At 52.9% G+C, this 14,432-nt stretch overlaps 1 protein-coding gene, 1 long non-coding RNA gene and 1 other non-coding gene across 3 annotated transcripts in view; 2 read left to right on the plus strand and 1 right to left on the minus strand.

Moving 5' to 3' along the window:
• The window catches only part of LOC129637859 (uncharacterized), a 32,315-nt gene that overhangs the window by 15,403 nt on the left and 2,480 nt on the right, over positions 1-14,432 (plus strand). The gene's annotated exons all lie outside the window — the stretch shown is intronic.
• Positions 987-1,058, plus strand: TRNAH-GUG (transfer RNA histidin (anticodon GUG)). Its single transcript has one exon. It is a non-coding gene; the product is annotated as a tRNA-His (tRNA).
• Positions 5,050-7,153, minus strand: PVRIG (PVR related immunoglobulin domain containing). The gene is made up of 5 exons (XM_055562161.1): positions 6,581-7,153; positions 6,141-6,494; positions 5,932-6,055; positions 5,768-5,828; positions 5,050-5,666 (listed from the first exon to the last, which is right to left on the minus strand). The coding sequence occupies exons 1-5, from the start codon at positions 6,639-6,641 to the stop codon at positions 5,322-5,324; spliced, it is 945 nt and encodes a 314-aa protein (XP_055418136.1). The 5' UTR covers positions 6,642-7,153; the 3' UTR covers positions 5,050-5,321.

The raw sequence follows: 14,432 nt of genomic DNA on the forward strand, positions 1-14,432 counted from the left end.
TATGCTCAGTCGCTTCAGTCGTGTCCGACTCTGTGCGACCCCATGGACAGCAGCCCACCAGGCTCCTCTGTCCACAGGACTCTCCAGGCAAGAACACTGGAGTGGGTTGCCATTTCCTGCTCCGGTAGATACATTAGGTAGAAATAATCTTTAAACAATGAGTCTTTTGATCTATAAACATGGTACATCTTACCATTTACTTAGAATTTTTCTTTCTTTCCAATGTTTTGCATATAATTCTTGTCCTTTCCAAAGATGCTGCCTGGGCTGTTAGGAGGCACTGACATGGCTGCACCTCATTCGAGCTCAGGCATCTCAGCTCTCTCAACTTAAGCGTTTATTGGCCCCTTATCACCCTTTCCCTGGGATGTGCTGCCATCAGTCTTCCATCTCAGTGAATGGCATCTCCCCCTACCTAGTTGTTCAAGCTGGAAAACTGGGCTTTACCCATAAGACCATCCTGATTCCTTCTTTCCACAGCCGGGAACAACCCTCAGCCTCCAAAACACATTTTTAATCCATCCACTTCTTTCCATCTACTTTTCACCATCCTTGACTCAGACACTCCATCTCCTGCCTGGATTATGTGGTAGCTTCCTAACTGTTCTCTATTCTCCCTCTCATGCAAGTGTTCTCTACCCAGCACCAGAATGATATTTGTATAATGTAACTCTGATCATCTTACTGTTCTGCTTAAAACCCAGCAAGAGTGACTCCTGCCCTAACAATAAAATCCAGATCCCTTTTTTGGGTTTTGCTTACTGCTCTCTTTTTCGCCTTGTTTCCTGACCTTCCTTGGGCCATGCTAGCGCCAAGCTCTTCTTAACCATGGCGCCTTTGTACGTACTTTTTCCTGCCTGGAACAATCTCGCCACAATCTTTGCATAGAGAACTACCACTCGTGTTCAGGTTTAATTTTAATTTGGGGGGCAGGTGCTGCACCGTGTGGCATGTGGGATTCTAGTTCCCTAACCAGGGATCGGGCTTCCCTGGTGGCTCAGAGGGTAAAGCATCTGCCTGTGATGCGGAAGACCCAGGTTCGATCCCTGGGTCGGGAAGATCCCCTGGAGAAGGGCATGCCAACCCATTCCAGTATTCTTGCCTGGAGAATCCCATGGACAGAGGAGCCTGGTGGGCTACAGTCCATGGGGTCCCGAAGAGTTGGGCATGACTGAGCGACTACACTTACTTACACTTAACCAGGGATCGAACCTGTGCCCTCTTTCTGGGAATCGTGGAGTCCCAACCAGGGACCAGGGAAGTCCCTCAGGTTTTATTTTAAATGTCATCTTGCAAAGGAAAATGACTATGAGATACCACCTTAATGCCTGTCAGAATGACTGTCACCAAAAGGACAGAAAATAGCAAATGTTGGCAAGGATGTGGAGAGAAGGGAACACTTAGGCACTGTTGGTAGGAATGTAAATTGGTGCAACCACTGTGCAAACCAGTATGGAGGATCCTCAAAAAATTAAAGATATAATTGCCATATGCCCTCAATCTTTCCCAGCATCAGGGTCTTTTCAAATGAGTCAGCTCTTCGCATCAGGTGGCCAAAGTATTGGAGTTTCAGCCTCAACATCAGTCCTTCCAATGAACACCCAGGACTGATCTCCTTTAGGATGGACTGGTTGGATCTCCTTGCAGTCCAAGGGACTCTCAAAAGTCTTCTCCAACACCACAGTTCAAAGCATCAACTAGTACACCTGGAATTACCATAATATTGTTCCTCAACTGCATTTCAACTTTTCCCTTAAAAATGACTCATGTGGTAAGTTTTGTATATTTTGCCACAAGAAAAAAATTTGGGGAAAAAAGGTCATCCCAGAGGAGCCCTCCTCCTCCTCCTCAGAGCACCCTAATCTTTTGTAATGTCTATTTTATCCAAATAGCTTTCTGACCCATTTCATGGATGCTGAAATGAAGCTGCTGAGGGGTCACTAATGGAAATTCCAGATGTCATGCCCACCCTCAGCAGGAACCTGAGTGGAACCTGAGGTTGGAGGGCCTTCCCATCCCTGGCTTTGCCAGCAGACATAGTATCCTGTGCTTTGGGGCATCCCTGTGTTGGGGATGGGGCACAGCCTGTGCTTTCTCTCTGGAGAGTTGCTCCCCGGGGGCCTGGGAGAGGCCCAGAGACCAGCAGGGAGGCCAGAGGCTCCCCTGGCTCCTCAACTCTGGCCCCTTCCAGCCCCGGGCTCATCCAGACCAGCCCTTCTCTCTGGAGGTGCTGGGGCTGGTTAAGCCCTCAGACACCACGTCTGATTTCTGCTCCCTAGGTCCCAGACCCCTCCCTTCCTTTGCTAAGGTCAACCCCAGGTGGTGGGCGCCTGGACTGGACTGGGGGTGAGGCCACAACGTTGCCCAGCCCCTACAGCTAGCCAGCAAGGGTGTGAGGCTTCTCGGACCCACAGGAAGCCCAAGGTCACACCAGCAGGTGGTGGTGATGCCCAGGGTCCAGCGCTCCGTCTGGGCGGGCAGCAGCACTGGGCACTGGCAGCCGAGAGTCGGAAGCCTAGAAAAGCCGTGGGCTCCCCGGAGGGAGGGTGGGAGCTGCGGCCCACCGGGACAGGTGGCAGACCGGGTGGGAAGGAGGGCTCCTGAGCGCTGGGGACTAGGGGCGGTCTCAGGGCGGGGCCGCGGGGCGAGCCCGAGGGTGGGTGGGGGCTGAACTGCAGAAGGGGAGCTTGTGGGTCGCCGAGGGGGGAGCAGGTTGGGGTGCGTCTTCAGGGGCCCTCTGGCCTCGCTGTGGTGGGATGGGAGCGGGAGGAGGAGCAGGTGGCCGGGGGTGGCAGGCAGTCACGGGGACGAAGGGTCCCCAGGGCTGTCTGAGGGTTGGGCTGGGGTCGCAGGCTCTGGGGCGGGCTCCTGGGCCAGGTGAGGGAGGCGGGGATGCGGGGCTGGCTAGAGAGGATGGGGGTCCCGGATGGGGGCTGGGCCCACAGCTCTGTCGCGCCTTGAGTTCGCTCTTCGCTCCCGCTGGCTGGGCGGGCGGCTTCTGCGGAGGGCCCTCGGGACCGCCTCGCGTGCCGCACAGTCGTGTCGGTGGCGCCACCTGGTGGCCCCCGCACGCCCGGCCGGCGTCTCCGCCGCGGTCTCTTTCTGCCGCTCCCCGAGCCCAGCGGCGAGCGTCTCCCCTCCTTCCCACTAAGAACGCCTCTGCCTCCCAGCTGTGGGACCTGGGGCTCTGGCTCTACATCTCTTAAGTGGGCTGTTAAACACCCCGAGTGGCAGGTGTTTTCAAAGTAGTAAATAGGCTGCTCCGGGCGGAGTTGCTTAGTGCCTGGGCCTGGTTCACTATCTCCTCATGCCCCTCGGGCCTTACCTCCCTCCTGGGAGGCGCAAAGTGAGCCTCTTGGAGGTGAAGTGAGCCCCCCCGGGTCTCCCAGGCGGGGCGCGGCGCCTGGGATCAGAACCCAAGCCTTACGCCGCCGGATCGGCTGAGGGCATGTCCCGGATGCCCAGGGGAAGTGCTGGGGCTGTACAAGTCCTGTCCCCTGGTGCCAGTCCTCGCCCCTTTGGGCCTCAGGGACCCCAAATGTTGAACGAAGGCTGGGTTTTGAGGGGGCTGTGCGCAGCCACACCTCGGCTCTCAGCCGGGCCCCTCACCACCCCTGGCTCTGACTTGGGGCCGGCTAGGAACAGGCCCGCGGCGGAGACCTCCTGGCTCCCGAGGATGAGGGTTTCATGGCCTCCTGAGCTGGCGGAAGGCCGGCTCAGGCCGCGCGGGTGGCGGGCTCTCCCGACTCATGGGCCGGTGGCCTGGCTGGGGGCCCAGGAGCCCTCAGAGCGGCCCCGTCCTCCCATGAACAGTCTCTTCTAGGCAAGTGAACCTTCCTTCAAGGCCTTCCCTCAGCCTTACTGCCCACCCCTCTGTCCTTGGTCTTGACATGGTCCCAAGGCTGCCCGGCCCCAGGCTATTCCCTTGCTTACATCTCTCTACCTTGGTTTACCATCAGGGACCTCCTCAGCACCCCCACCTCTTTCCCATGAGCCCCCAATCCTACATGGACCACTAAGCTGACAAGCCAGTGATGAGGGCTCCTCAGAGGATGCCGATGACCCTCAACCACCCCCTCGCCCTATCTGGTTCACCCTCTCCCCTGTGTGGTGTAGAGCTGCTGGCTGGTGGGGCTCCCATGGGTTTATTGAACAATGCCTGCAGGAGTAAGTGAGGTTTCTGGAAGATTCTGTGGTTGGACGTAGCCTCTGAGCAGACCCTCCCTGAGCCAGGCAGAGGAGGCGGTTCCTGGGGTTTCCCACAGGCAGGACCCAGGAAGGGGCCAAGCAGCAGGTGCCCCCGCCTGGCTGGGTGCTGTCCGAGCCTGGCTCCAGGCCCATTCTGCGGCCCCCACCCCGCCACTCAGAATCCATCACGGCCCGTGGGTCCTTGCAGTTACAGGGCTCTCACCATGTCTCCTGTGGCAAAGGTGTGAGGAGGCCCAGGCCCAGCTGAGGGCCGCTGGGCCTGTTTACAGGAGGAAAACTGCTCCCGGGGGGTGGGCGGCAATCGTGGGTTCAGGCCGGGTCTGAGCGGCCTCTGCCTGCCCCCACCACCCTTCAAGGTGGCCAGTGGGGAGCAATCCTGGTGCCCAGGTAACAGAGAGGAGCCAGAGGAAGCCAGTGTGGGCCGAGCTGAGGTGGGTCCCCTGCCTCTGAATGTCAGCTCTGGAGGGAGGGCATCAGGGCCCACCCCCAGGCCATTTCGGGGAGCCCCTGACCCGGGCACTTTTCTGAGGTTGAAGCCCCAGAAGCCTTTGCTGCGGTCCCAGGACATAGTGGGATTTGTGGTTGGGCCACCAGACCCCCAACCTGTCTTTGCACCTGGCGTTCCTCAGCCAGACCTGCAGGGCCAGGACACCCCCACTCCCTACCTCCGCCGGGGGTGGGGCAGAGGACAGGTCCCCATGCTGACGCCCCCTCCCCTCCGGTCCTAACCTGGCCCCTCCCAGGGGTTGAAACGCCGCTAAGCTCTTACAAACCTGCCTCCCGCCCCTGCCCACACCCTCAAAGAAGAAAAGGCCAGGTCAGAGAAACCATTTTTGTTGACAGTTATTGCCCTCACCTGGGGAGCTGAGGACTTGAAAACAGGAAACCACCTGGGATGGGGTTTTGTCGCCTCACACATACACCCGCGTGCCCACGCTTGCACACGTGCTGCCCACATCCGCAGCCCGCGGGGTCTGTGTGGAGACGCTCGCTGGAAGCCTAAGGATAAAACAAGCTGTGCAAAGACGGTGGCCCCCAGAACGCAGACATCCAACAGAGGGGGGTTCCCAGAGGCCCGGAGAGAAGAAAGGCAGAGTGACCCGGGGTCCCTCTCATCGCACTCCTGAAGGCCCCAAAGCGGCTTTGCGCCCCAGACTGTCCGGGAGCGGGATGCGGTCGGCGCGGGCGTGGAGCGGCCGCTTTTCCGCCTGAGCGTAGAGTCGGTTCTCCACCGAGACGAAACTGCTGCGTGCGGAGGCCGGCGGGGGCGCCCAGGGGCCGGGGCTCTGGGGTCGGCGCGGGGCGTGGGTGAGGGGCGGCACCCACCCAGGCAGTGGCTGGGGTTGGGGGACCGGGTGCAGGGTTGCCGGGCTGAAGTAGTTGGAGGTCGTGGCGGTGGCGGTGGCGGCGGTGGCGTAGGGGACGTGGAAGGAGGTCAGGGAGGCTTGGCCGGCTGCCTGCAGGGATGATGGGGACGGAGGCCCGAGTGAGGCTCCATCTCCTGGCCCCCCAGCTGCAGTTCCCTCCATTCCCCTCCGAAACCAGCCCCCATCCTCACACTGGCTCTCCCGTCTGTCTGGGGACTGCTATGTCTCGGCGGCTGAAGCTTCATGATGGACCTGGGGAGAGTGAGGATGGTCAGAGGCAAAGCGTGTGGCTGGCCTGGGATCGGGGGGAGATGGGGGGCGGGGTGGACTGGGCTCAGCGGGGGCTGCATCTCACCAGTGCCTCTGCCGACGCAGGAGGTAGAGAAGGTAGACGCAGCCAGAGAGGAGGACCCCCGAGACCCCCAGGATCCCGGCCAGGTCGGCCCGCAGCACGGAGGCTGGACTGGGAGCAGGGAGCTCTGTGCACAGAGAGGCATACCAGTCAGGTGGCTGGCGTCCCAAGTCCCTCCCTGTCCCCCCAGCCCCCCTCCTCATCCGCCCCACCTTGGTCTGTGCTGAGGGACAGGTTCCCACAGGCCTCCTGGGAGCCCTCAGGGAAGGACGTGAACTTGCAGCAGAAGGTGGTGTTGGGACTGGAGCCCCCCGCTGCGGTGGGAGCCCTTTCCAAGGTGAGGGAGATGCTGGTACTGGTTTCCCAGCGGGCCCGGCAGGCAGCTTTCCAGTTCTTGGTGCCGAGGGTGGGGTGCAGCACAGCCAGCGTGGTCCCCCCAGCACCGTCGGGGCCCCCATAGCTCACAGTCACCAGGGAGATGGAGCCCGAGCCCAGGAATCCACAGCGGATGGTGAAGGAGGCCTCGGTGGCCTCCCTCTGAACCTGCAGCCACACCTCCGGAGTCCCTGTGGGAGAAGGTGCAGGGACGAGGTCCGGGCCTGGGTCCCCACCCGCACCCAGGGCCTCTGCTCCTCTGCGGCCCCCCACTCACCAGCAGTGAGGCAGAGAGTCAGCAGCGCCCAGAGCAGGCCCAGGGCCCGGGGCCTGTCCATGGCTCCCCTCTGGCCCGGGCTCCAGGGGGCTGTGGTCGTGGGGACAGCACTTGTATTTCCGGTGTCATCGCAGGAAGTTTTACGTATGAGGACGAGCCAGTCCTGGGAGCAGCTGCTGGGTACTCTGCAAACCTGCCCCACTTCCTTCTATGAATCTGGGGTCGAGAAACAACCCCCCCCCCAAGAAATTTAAAGTGACAGTGACAAGGTTTTCCCTGTTCCCACGCTGCGCTCCAGTGTGAGCGGGACGGTGGCTCAGGTTCCCAGCCCTGCCCTGCCTGTGTGTACCAGCCCTGGGGTGGGGGGCGGCTCTGAGGGGAGATATGCTGCAGGGGGACCTGAGACGATGTCCTTCCCTGGAGAGGGACGGACCCCCTGGTTTGTCTTTAGGAAGAAGGCTGAGACACACACCACCCCCCCAGCCTCCCTGAAGGGAATGTGGCAGAACCTGGGGAGAGGAAGCGGAGCCTGCCAGGCACAGCTGGGCTGTGACCTGCCTGCAGAGCTCTGCTCCATCTGCACCTTCCTCCCCACAGCTGAGGGCAACTGGCTTCCAGCTGCTAAGGCCAAAGGCGCAGTCGTCTAAACTCTTGACTCATCTCAGCCCATCAGGAAATTCTGAAGGCTTCCCATCCTGACCACCTGGCCTCTCTTTAACCACCCTCACCCCCACCTCGCGGGCTCACGCCGTCTCTCCCCCTAAGAATCGCTCTAAACCGCTTTCCTGTGTACCTTCGTTTACAGAACACACACTGACCAGAGTGCTGCTGTCAGCAGTGACAAGTGCTCAGGATGCTTTGCGTCCTGTCTTGTCTTCTGCTGAACTTGCATCTGGGCTGAGAGTGGCTGTTGAGCTTAGGGGATAGAGCCATGGGTCTGTGTGGAGGACTCCTGTCCGGGGTGTGCTGAGAACTCAGAGGGCAGTGCTGCCGAGGCCTGCCCTGCCCACATGCCCCTGATTCAGCATCTCTTCAGACTCCGTGGTGCCAGCCATCAGCCTGCCAGTCTCAAGTGAACCATCCACACCCGAGAGCCAGAATAAGCAGGGCCTCCAGGCCAGTCACTTCATGGCGCCCAGCCCAGGTGGTGTGCATTCTCTCACCCCTTGACCTTCTCTCAGGCTGGGTGCTGGTGTCCAAACCTGACTCAGACCTGCTCTCACCCGCTTTCTCCCCTCCTGTTCCCCTGACGTGAGGGAGACCTGTGCAGAGCTTGCCCACTCCACGGAGGCCCAGCCCAGCGCGGGTGCCGAGCACCAGGGCGCATGGGGCCACCGACTTCAGCCTCTCTAGCCGGGAGGACCCTTTTCTTCTCCCCGCTTTGCAAGGCCCAGGTCAGACCCCACCCACTCTAGGAAGCTGTCTCTCCAGAGTGCTTTTCCTTCATGGATAACCTCCCGCCCAGATGGCGGGCCCTGGTGATGGCTCTTTTATTAACCTCCACACGGTCCAAGTACATAGAGGAGCTCAACACTGGGTGACCGATGAATGAAAAGCCACAGCACAAAGTTAACTATTCAGCATTTTGGGTTTTTTTCAGTCTTGCAAGTCACGTCGTCCCCAGTAAGTTCTCATCGTACGAGATTCAGACGCCACAGTGTCGTGTTGTTTGTTGTTGTGTTTCAAGAGCAGAAAACATTACTGTTCTCAGCCGCCCGCTCCCTTTCCCTCTGCATTTTAATTTTCAGTAAGGTTAAGAATGTCCATCTTTTATTGTTTCTGGATTTTGTGTGTTGCTTAGGAGGGCCAAATTATAACTTCATAGTTTTGTTTTTATGCTTAACTCTTATGAGGGTTTACGTTTGATCCATGAAGAATTTTAATTTGGAGCTGGTGTTATTTTACAATTTAGGATGCCAGCCAATGTCTCCAAACCCCTGTTGAATAGTCACTTGCCATCTTTTAAAATTATTATTGGTAGTTGAGTTATAACATTAGTTTCAGGTATACAGCATAGTGATTTAAATTTTTTATAGATTTTACTCCAGAGGGATGGTACAGGGAGGGAGGAGAGAGGAGGGTTCAGGATGGGGAACACGTGTATACCTGTGGCGGATTCATGTTGATATATGGCAAAACCAATACAATATTGTAAAGTTAAAAAAATAAAATAATAAAAAAAATCAAATAATAAAATAATATTGTAAGCTAAAAAAATAAAGTTACAAAACATTGGCTATATTCCCTGTGCTGTACAAACCTTGTAGCCTTATTTTTTAAATTGAGTTATAGTTTATGTACAATATTATATGTTTCAGGTATACAACATAGTGATTCACAATTTTAAAGGTTATATTCCATTTGTAATTATAAAATATTGGCTATATTCCCTGTATTACATACTAATAGCATTCTGGCTTATTTAATTCATAGTAGTTTGTACCCCTTAATCACCCACCCCTATTTTGCCCCTCTACCATCTCTCTCCCCACTAGTAACCACTAATTTTTTATCCATGAGTGCTTTTTTTTTATATTCAGTAGTCTGTTGTATTTTTAAAATCCCATTTATAAGTGATGTACAGTATTTGACTTTCTCTGACTTATTTCACTAAGCATTAATACCCTCCAGGTCCATCTATTGTGTTGCTGTCAACTTCCCCCTTTATGTCGGTTAATACTCAGTTCAGTTCAGTCGCTCAGTCGTGTCTGACTCTTTGCGACCCCATGAATCGCAGCACGCCAGGCCTCCCTGTCCATCACCAACTCCCGGAGTTCACTCAGACTCATGTCCATTGAGTCAGTGATGCCATCCAGCCATCTCATCCTGTCATCCCCTTCTCCTCCTGCCCCCAATCCCTCCCAGCATCAGAGTCTTTTCCAATGAGTCAACTCTTCGCATAAGGTGGCCAAAGTACTGGAGTTTCAGCTTTAGCATCATTCCTTCCAAAGAAATCCCAGGGCTGATCTCCTTCAGAATGGACTGGTTGGATCTCCTTGCAGTCCAAGGGACTCTCAAGAGCCTTCTCCAACACCACAGTTCAAAAGCATCAATTCTTCGGCGCTCAGCCTTCTTCACAGTCCAACTCTCACATCCATACATGACCACTGGCAAAACCATAGCCTTGACTCAAGACGGACCTTTGTTTGCAAAGTAATGTCTCTGCTTTTGAATATGCTATCTAGGTTGGTCATAACTTTCCTTCCAAGGAGTAAGCGTCTTTTAATTTCATGGCTGCAGTCACCATCTGCAGTGATTTTGGAGCCCAAAAAAATAAAGTCTGACACTGTTTCCCCACCTATTTGCCATGAAGTGATGGGACCGGATGCCATGATCTTCGTTTTCTGAATGTTGAGCTTTAAGCCAACTTTTTTACTCTCCACTTTCATCAAGAGGCTTAGTTTATGTATTTAGGCGTTCCTATGTTGGGTGCATGTATATCTTTAATTATTGTTCTTGGAGTGATCCCTTGATCGTTACATAATGTCCTCCTTTGTCTCCTATTCGGTCTTTGTTGTAAAGTTGGTTTTGTCTGATATTAAGTATTGGTGCCGCAGCTTTCTTTTGATTTCCATTTGCATGGATACCTTTTTCCATCCCCTCTCTCGGTCTCTGTCTCTTCAGATTAGAAGTGAGTCTCTTGCAGGCAGCACATATATGGGTCTTGTATCCATTTAGCCACTCTATGTCTTTTGATTCAAACATTTAGTCTATTGACATTAAAGTAATTACTGATAGGTATGCACTTATTGCTGTTTTATTAACACATTACTGACTGGGGAATCTGCAGAAACTAACACCCGTGGTGTTAATGTTGACTGGGGGATTTTTGCAGAAACTAACACCTGTGGCATTAATGTGTCTCCAGTCCAGGTGTTGTTTTCTGCTTGTTTTTGTAGTTCTTTTGTTCTTTTTTTGCCTTATTCCCTTGTGAACTGATGACTCTTTAGTATTTGGATTTCTGTGTGTGTGTTATGGATTTTTGGTTTGTTGTTACCATGAGGTTTACACATAGCAGTCTATATATATATATGTGATTAAGTTGCTGATGTCTTGATTTCAAACACATTTTAATATCTTTTTTTGTATATCTTTAACTACTTATTGTGAGTATAGATGATTTTTACTACTTTTGTCTTTTAATCTTACTAGTAGCTTTGTATGTGGCTAACTTCCTACTTTTCCTGTATATCTGCCTTTACTAATGAGGTTTTCCCTTTTGTAATGTTCATGTTTCTAGTGTTACCTTTTTCTTGCTTGGGTAAGTCCCTTTAAGGTTTCTTGGTTTGGTAGTATGGAACTCTTCCAGCTTTTGCTTGTCTATAAAACTTTTGATCTCTCCATCAAATCTGAACAAAAACCTCGCCGGGTAAATTATTCTTAGTTGTAGGTTTTCTCTTTCATCACCATTTCACGCATTTCCCTTCTGGCCTGCAAAATTTCTGAAAACTCAGCTGATAGCCTTACGAGAGTTCCTTTGTATGAAACTGGTTCCTTTTCCCTTACTGCTTTCAATATTCTCCAGTTTTGCCATTTGAATTACAATGTGTCCTGGTGTAGTCCTCTTTGGGTTGATCCTGTTTGGGACTCTGTGTTTCTTGGACCTGAATGTCTGTTGCTATCCCCAGATTATGGATGTTTTCAGCTCTTATGTCTTCAAATATGTTTCCTGCCCCTTTCTCTCTCTCTCTCCCCCTTCTGGGACCTCTGTGATGTGCATGTTAGCGTGCTCAGTGTTCTCCTGGAGGTCTCTTAAAGCTGTCCTCATTTTTTATTTTCTGTACCCCAATGTTCATCGCAGCACTGTTTATAATAGCCAGGACATGGAAACAACCTAGATGTCCATCAGCAGATGAATGGATAAGAAAGCTATGGTACATATACACAATGGAGTATTACTCAGCCATTAAAAAGAATACATTTGAATCAGTTCTAATGAGGTGGATGAAACTGGAGCCTATTATACAGAGTGAAGTAAGCCAGAAAGAAAAACACCAATACAGTATACTAACGCATATATATGGAATTTAGAAAGATGGTAACAATAACCCTGTGTACGAGACAGCAAAAGAGACACTGATGTATAGAACAGTTTTATGGACTCTGTGGGAGAGGGAGAGGGTTGGAAGATTTGGGAGAATGGCACTGAAACATGTAAAATATCATGTATGAAATGAGTCACCAGTCCAGGTTCGATGCACAATACTGGATGCTTGGGGCTGGTGCACTGGGACGACCCAGAGGGATGGTATGGGGAGGGAGGAGGGAGGAGGGTTCAGGATGGGGAACACAGGTATACCTGTGGCGGATTCATTTCGATATTTGGCAAAACTAATACAATATTGTCAAGTTTAATAATAAAATAAAATTTAAAAAAAAACTGTCCTGATTTTTTATTTTCTTCTGTTCAGCTATAGCAGTTTCCACTGCTGTCTTCCAGCTCACTGATCCATTCCTCTGTATCATTTAATCTGATTTTTTTCTAGTGTATTTTTCTCTTTATTATTCAGTTCCAGTTTATATTTTCTAACTCTTCCTTAAAAACTTCTAACTTCTTACTCTGTTTTTCTATTTTTCTCTGAAGTTCTTTGATCATCTTTATGACCATTACCTTCAACTTTTTATCCAGTAGATTGACTGTCTCCACTTCACGTAGTTCTGCAACTTTGTCTTTTTCCTTCTTTTGTAACATGTTTCTCTGTCACCTCACTCTGCTTAATTTGCTGTGTTTATTTCTATGTAGGGCCAAACTCTTTTTTATGAATGTATTGGAATTCCTGGGCTTCTCTGGTGGCTCAGACAGTAAAGAATATGCCTGCACTGCAGGAGACCTGGGTTTGATCCCTAAGTTGGAAGGATCCCTTGGAGAAGGGAATAGCAACCCACTCCAGTATTTTTGCCTGGAGAAGTCCATGGACAGAGGAACCCGGTGGGCTACAGCCCATGGAGTCGCAGAGTTGGACATGACTTGAGTGACCAGCACACCATCTGGTAGATTGGTTACGTTTCCTGGTCTTGGAGAAGTGGCCTTTTGTAGGAGACGTCCTATGTATCCCAGCAGCGCACTCCCCTCTGGTCACCAGGGATACGCGCTCTAGGGGTGGCCCTGTGTTGGGTTATGGTGGCAGGCTAATTACTGTGGGCAGTCTGGTAGGCATAGCTGGCCCCTAGTTGGGCTGGCTTCTAGGCCCTGTCTTGTGCAAAGTCTACCAGCTTCTAGTTGGGGCCTGATCACAAGGCAGCTAGCTGACTGCAGAACCCCAGGGGTCCTGGGTCCAGTGCTGGTTTATTGGTGAGCGGAGATGGGTCCCAGGGTCTCCGGTTACTGGGCCCTGTGGATCCTGACATTGGTGTCAACCTGCTTGCTGGGTGGTGCTAAATCCCAAGTTCTCTGGCCAAGGGCCCAAGGTGTCCTAGAACTGGTGAGCAGGGCCCAGGGGGACGGCAGGGCTGTGCCTATCTGCCTGCTGAAGGGTGGGCTGGGTCCCACTATGGCAGGCTATGGGGCTGCAATGGTCTGGGGCTAATATCTACCTGTTGGCAGGTGGGGCTATGGCCTGCCAGCTCGCTAGTAGCTGGACCCAGAGCCCAGGGGTATTGGGGCTGGTACTCGCTGACTGATGGGCGGAGTTGCATCCCAGAGTTGGCGTGTGAGGTGAAGTTGGGTCCTGTGCCCTTCAGTGGACAGTGGCTGTGGGCTCTGGGGGTCTTAAGGCAGCCTGCCAGCTGCTAGGAGGGGGGTGTCCTGGACCCCCGTCCAGCCCACCAGTAGGCAGACACCAGCTCCAGGACCACAACCCTGCAGCTTGCTATGCCAGGACCCCATGAGCCCTGGCAGTTGCCTGGCCTGAGGCTCCCAGTGCTGGTGCCTGCAGGCTGTCGGGGGTGGGGCAGTGGTGGGGCCAAGTCCCAAGGCTGATGAACTAGAGGGAGGAGTCCACATGGAACTTGCCAGCGCCAGTGTCCTTGTGGTAGAACAAGCTCTTCTGCCAGCACTTATGTCCCCAAGGTGGACGCCGGTTGCCACCTGCCTCTCTGGGAGACTCTCCAAGGTGGCTCTGCCTCAGACTCTTCTGTCCGGAGTCCCCACCATGTATGTGTCTGTACATGCCCTTTAAGAGTGGAGTCCATTTCCCACAGCCCTCTGGCTCCCCCTCAAGCAAGCCCCATCAGCCTTCAAGGCCATTCTGCAGGCCCATCTTCCCAATGGCTCTGGCGCCTGATGTGGGCTGCCAATCCCACCCTCCATGGGAGAACCTCTGCAACTATAACTACTTTTGTATTTGAGGGTTGCTTGCTCTGGGTCGACTCTGTCCTAACTCTGTCCCTCTTACCCATTTTGTGATTCCTTCTTTATATCTTCAGTTGTAGAAGATCTTTTCTGGTAGATTCTGATCTTTCTCATTAATTCTTCTGTAAATAGTGGTAATTTTGGTGTGCCCATGAGAAGAGGTAAACTGAGGGTCTTTTTACTCCATCTTGGCCAAGTCCCCTCAGTCTCCTGGTGTCCTAATTATTAATTCTCACAAAGGGGCCTACTTCTCGATTTTTTCCTAATCTATCCATTGATTTATTTGGTTATTCCAGTGTCAATATTACATGGTCCTAAGTAGAATGCTTTTATGTTCTGATGTATGTGAAGGTGCTCATCCTTTCTCAGAACTTTCTTGGCTATTCCTGAACAGTCTCCAGAATTCTGAGCTCTGGAGACACAAAGGTCATTAAAATCTTTTAAGTACAGTGAGCCCTGTATTCACCACTGTTGGCCTTTGCCCTCTGGCCTGGAGGTACAGGTTAGATAACACAGGTCTGGTACTGGCCACCTCCTGCTCTGACATCTCTTGGTGAAACC

Source organism: Bubalus kerabau, chromosome 23, assembly GCF_029407905.1.
Source record: "Bubalus kerabau isolate K-KA32 ecotype Philippines breed swamp buffalo chromosome 23, PCC_UOA_SB_1v2, whole genome shotgun sequence".
Lineage (NCBI taxonomy): Eukaryota > Metazoa > Chordata > Mammalia > Artiodactyla > Bovidae > Bubalus > Bubalus kerabau.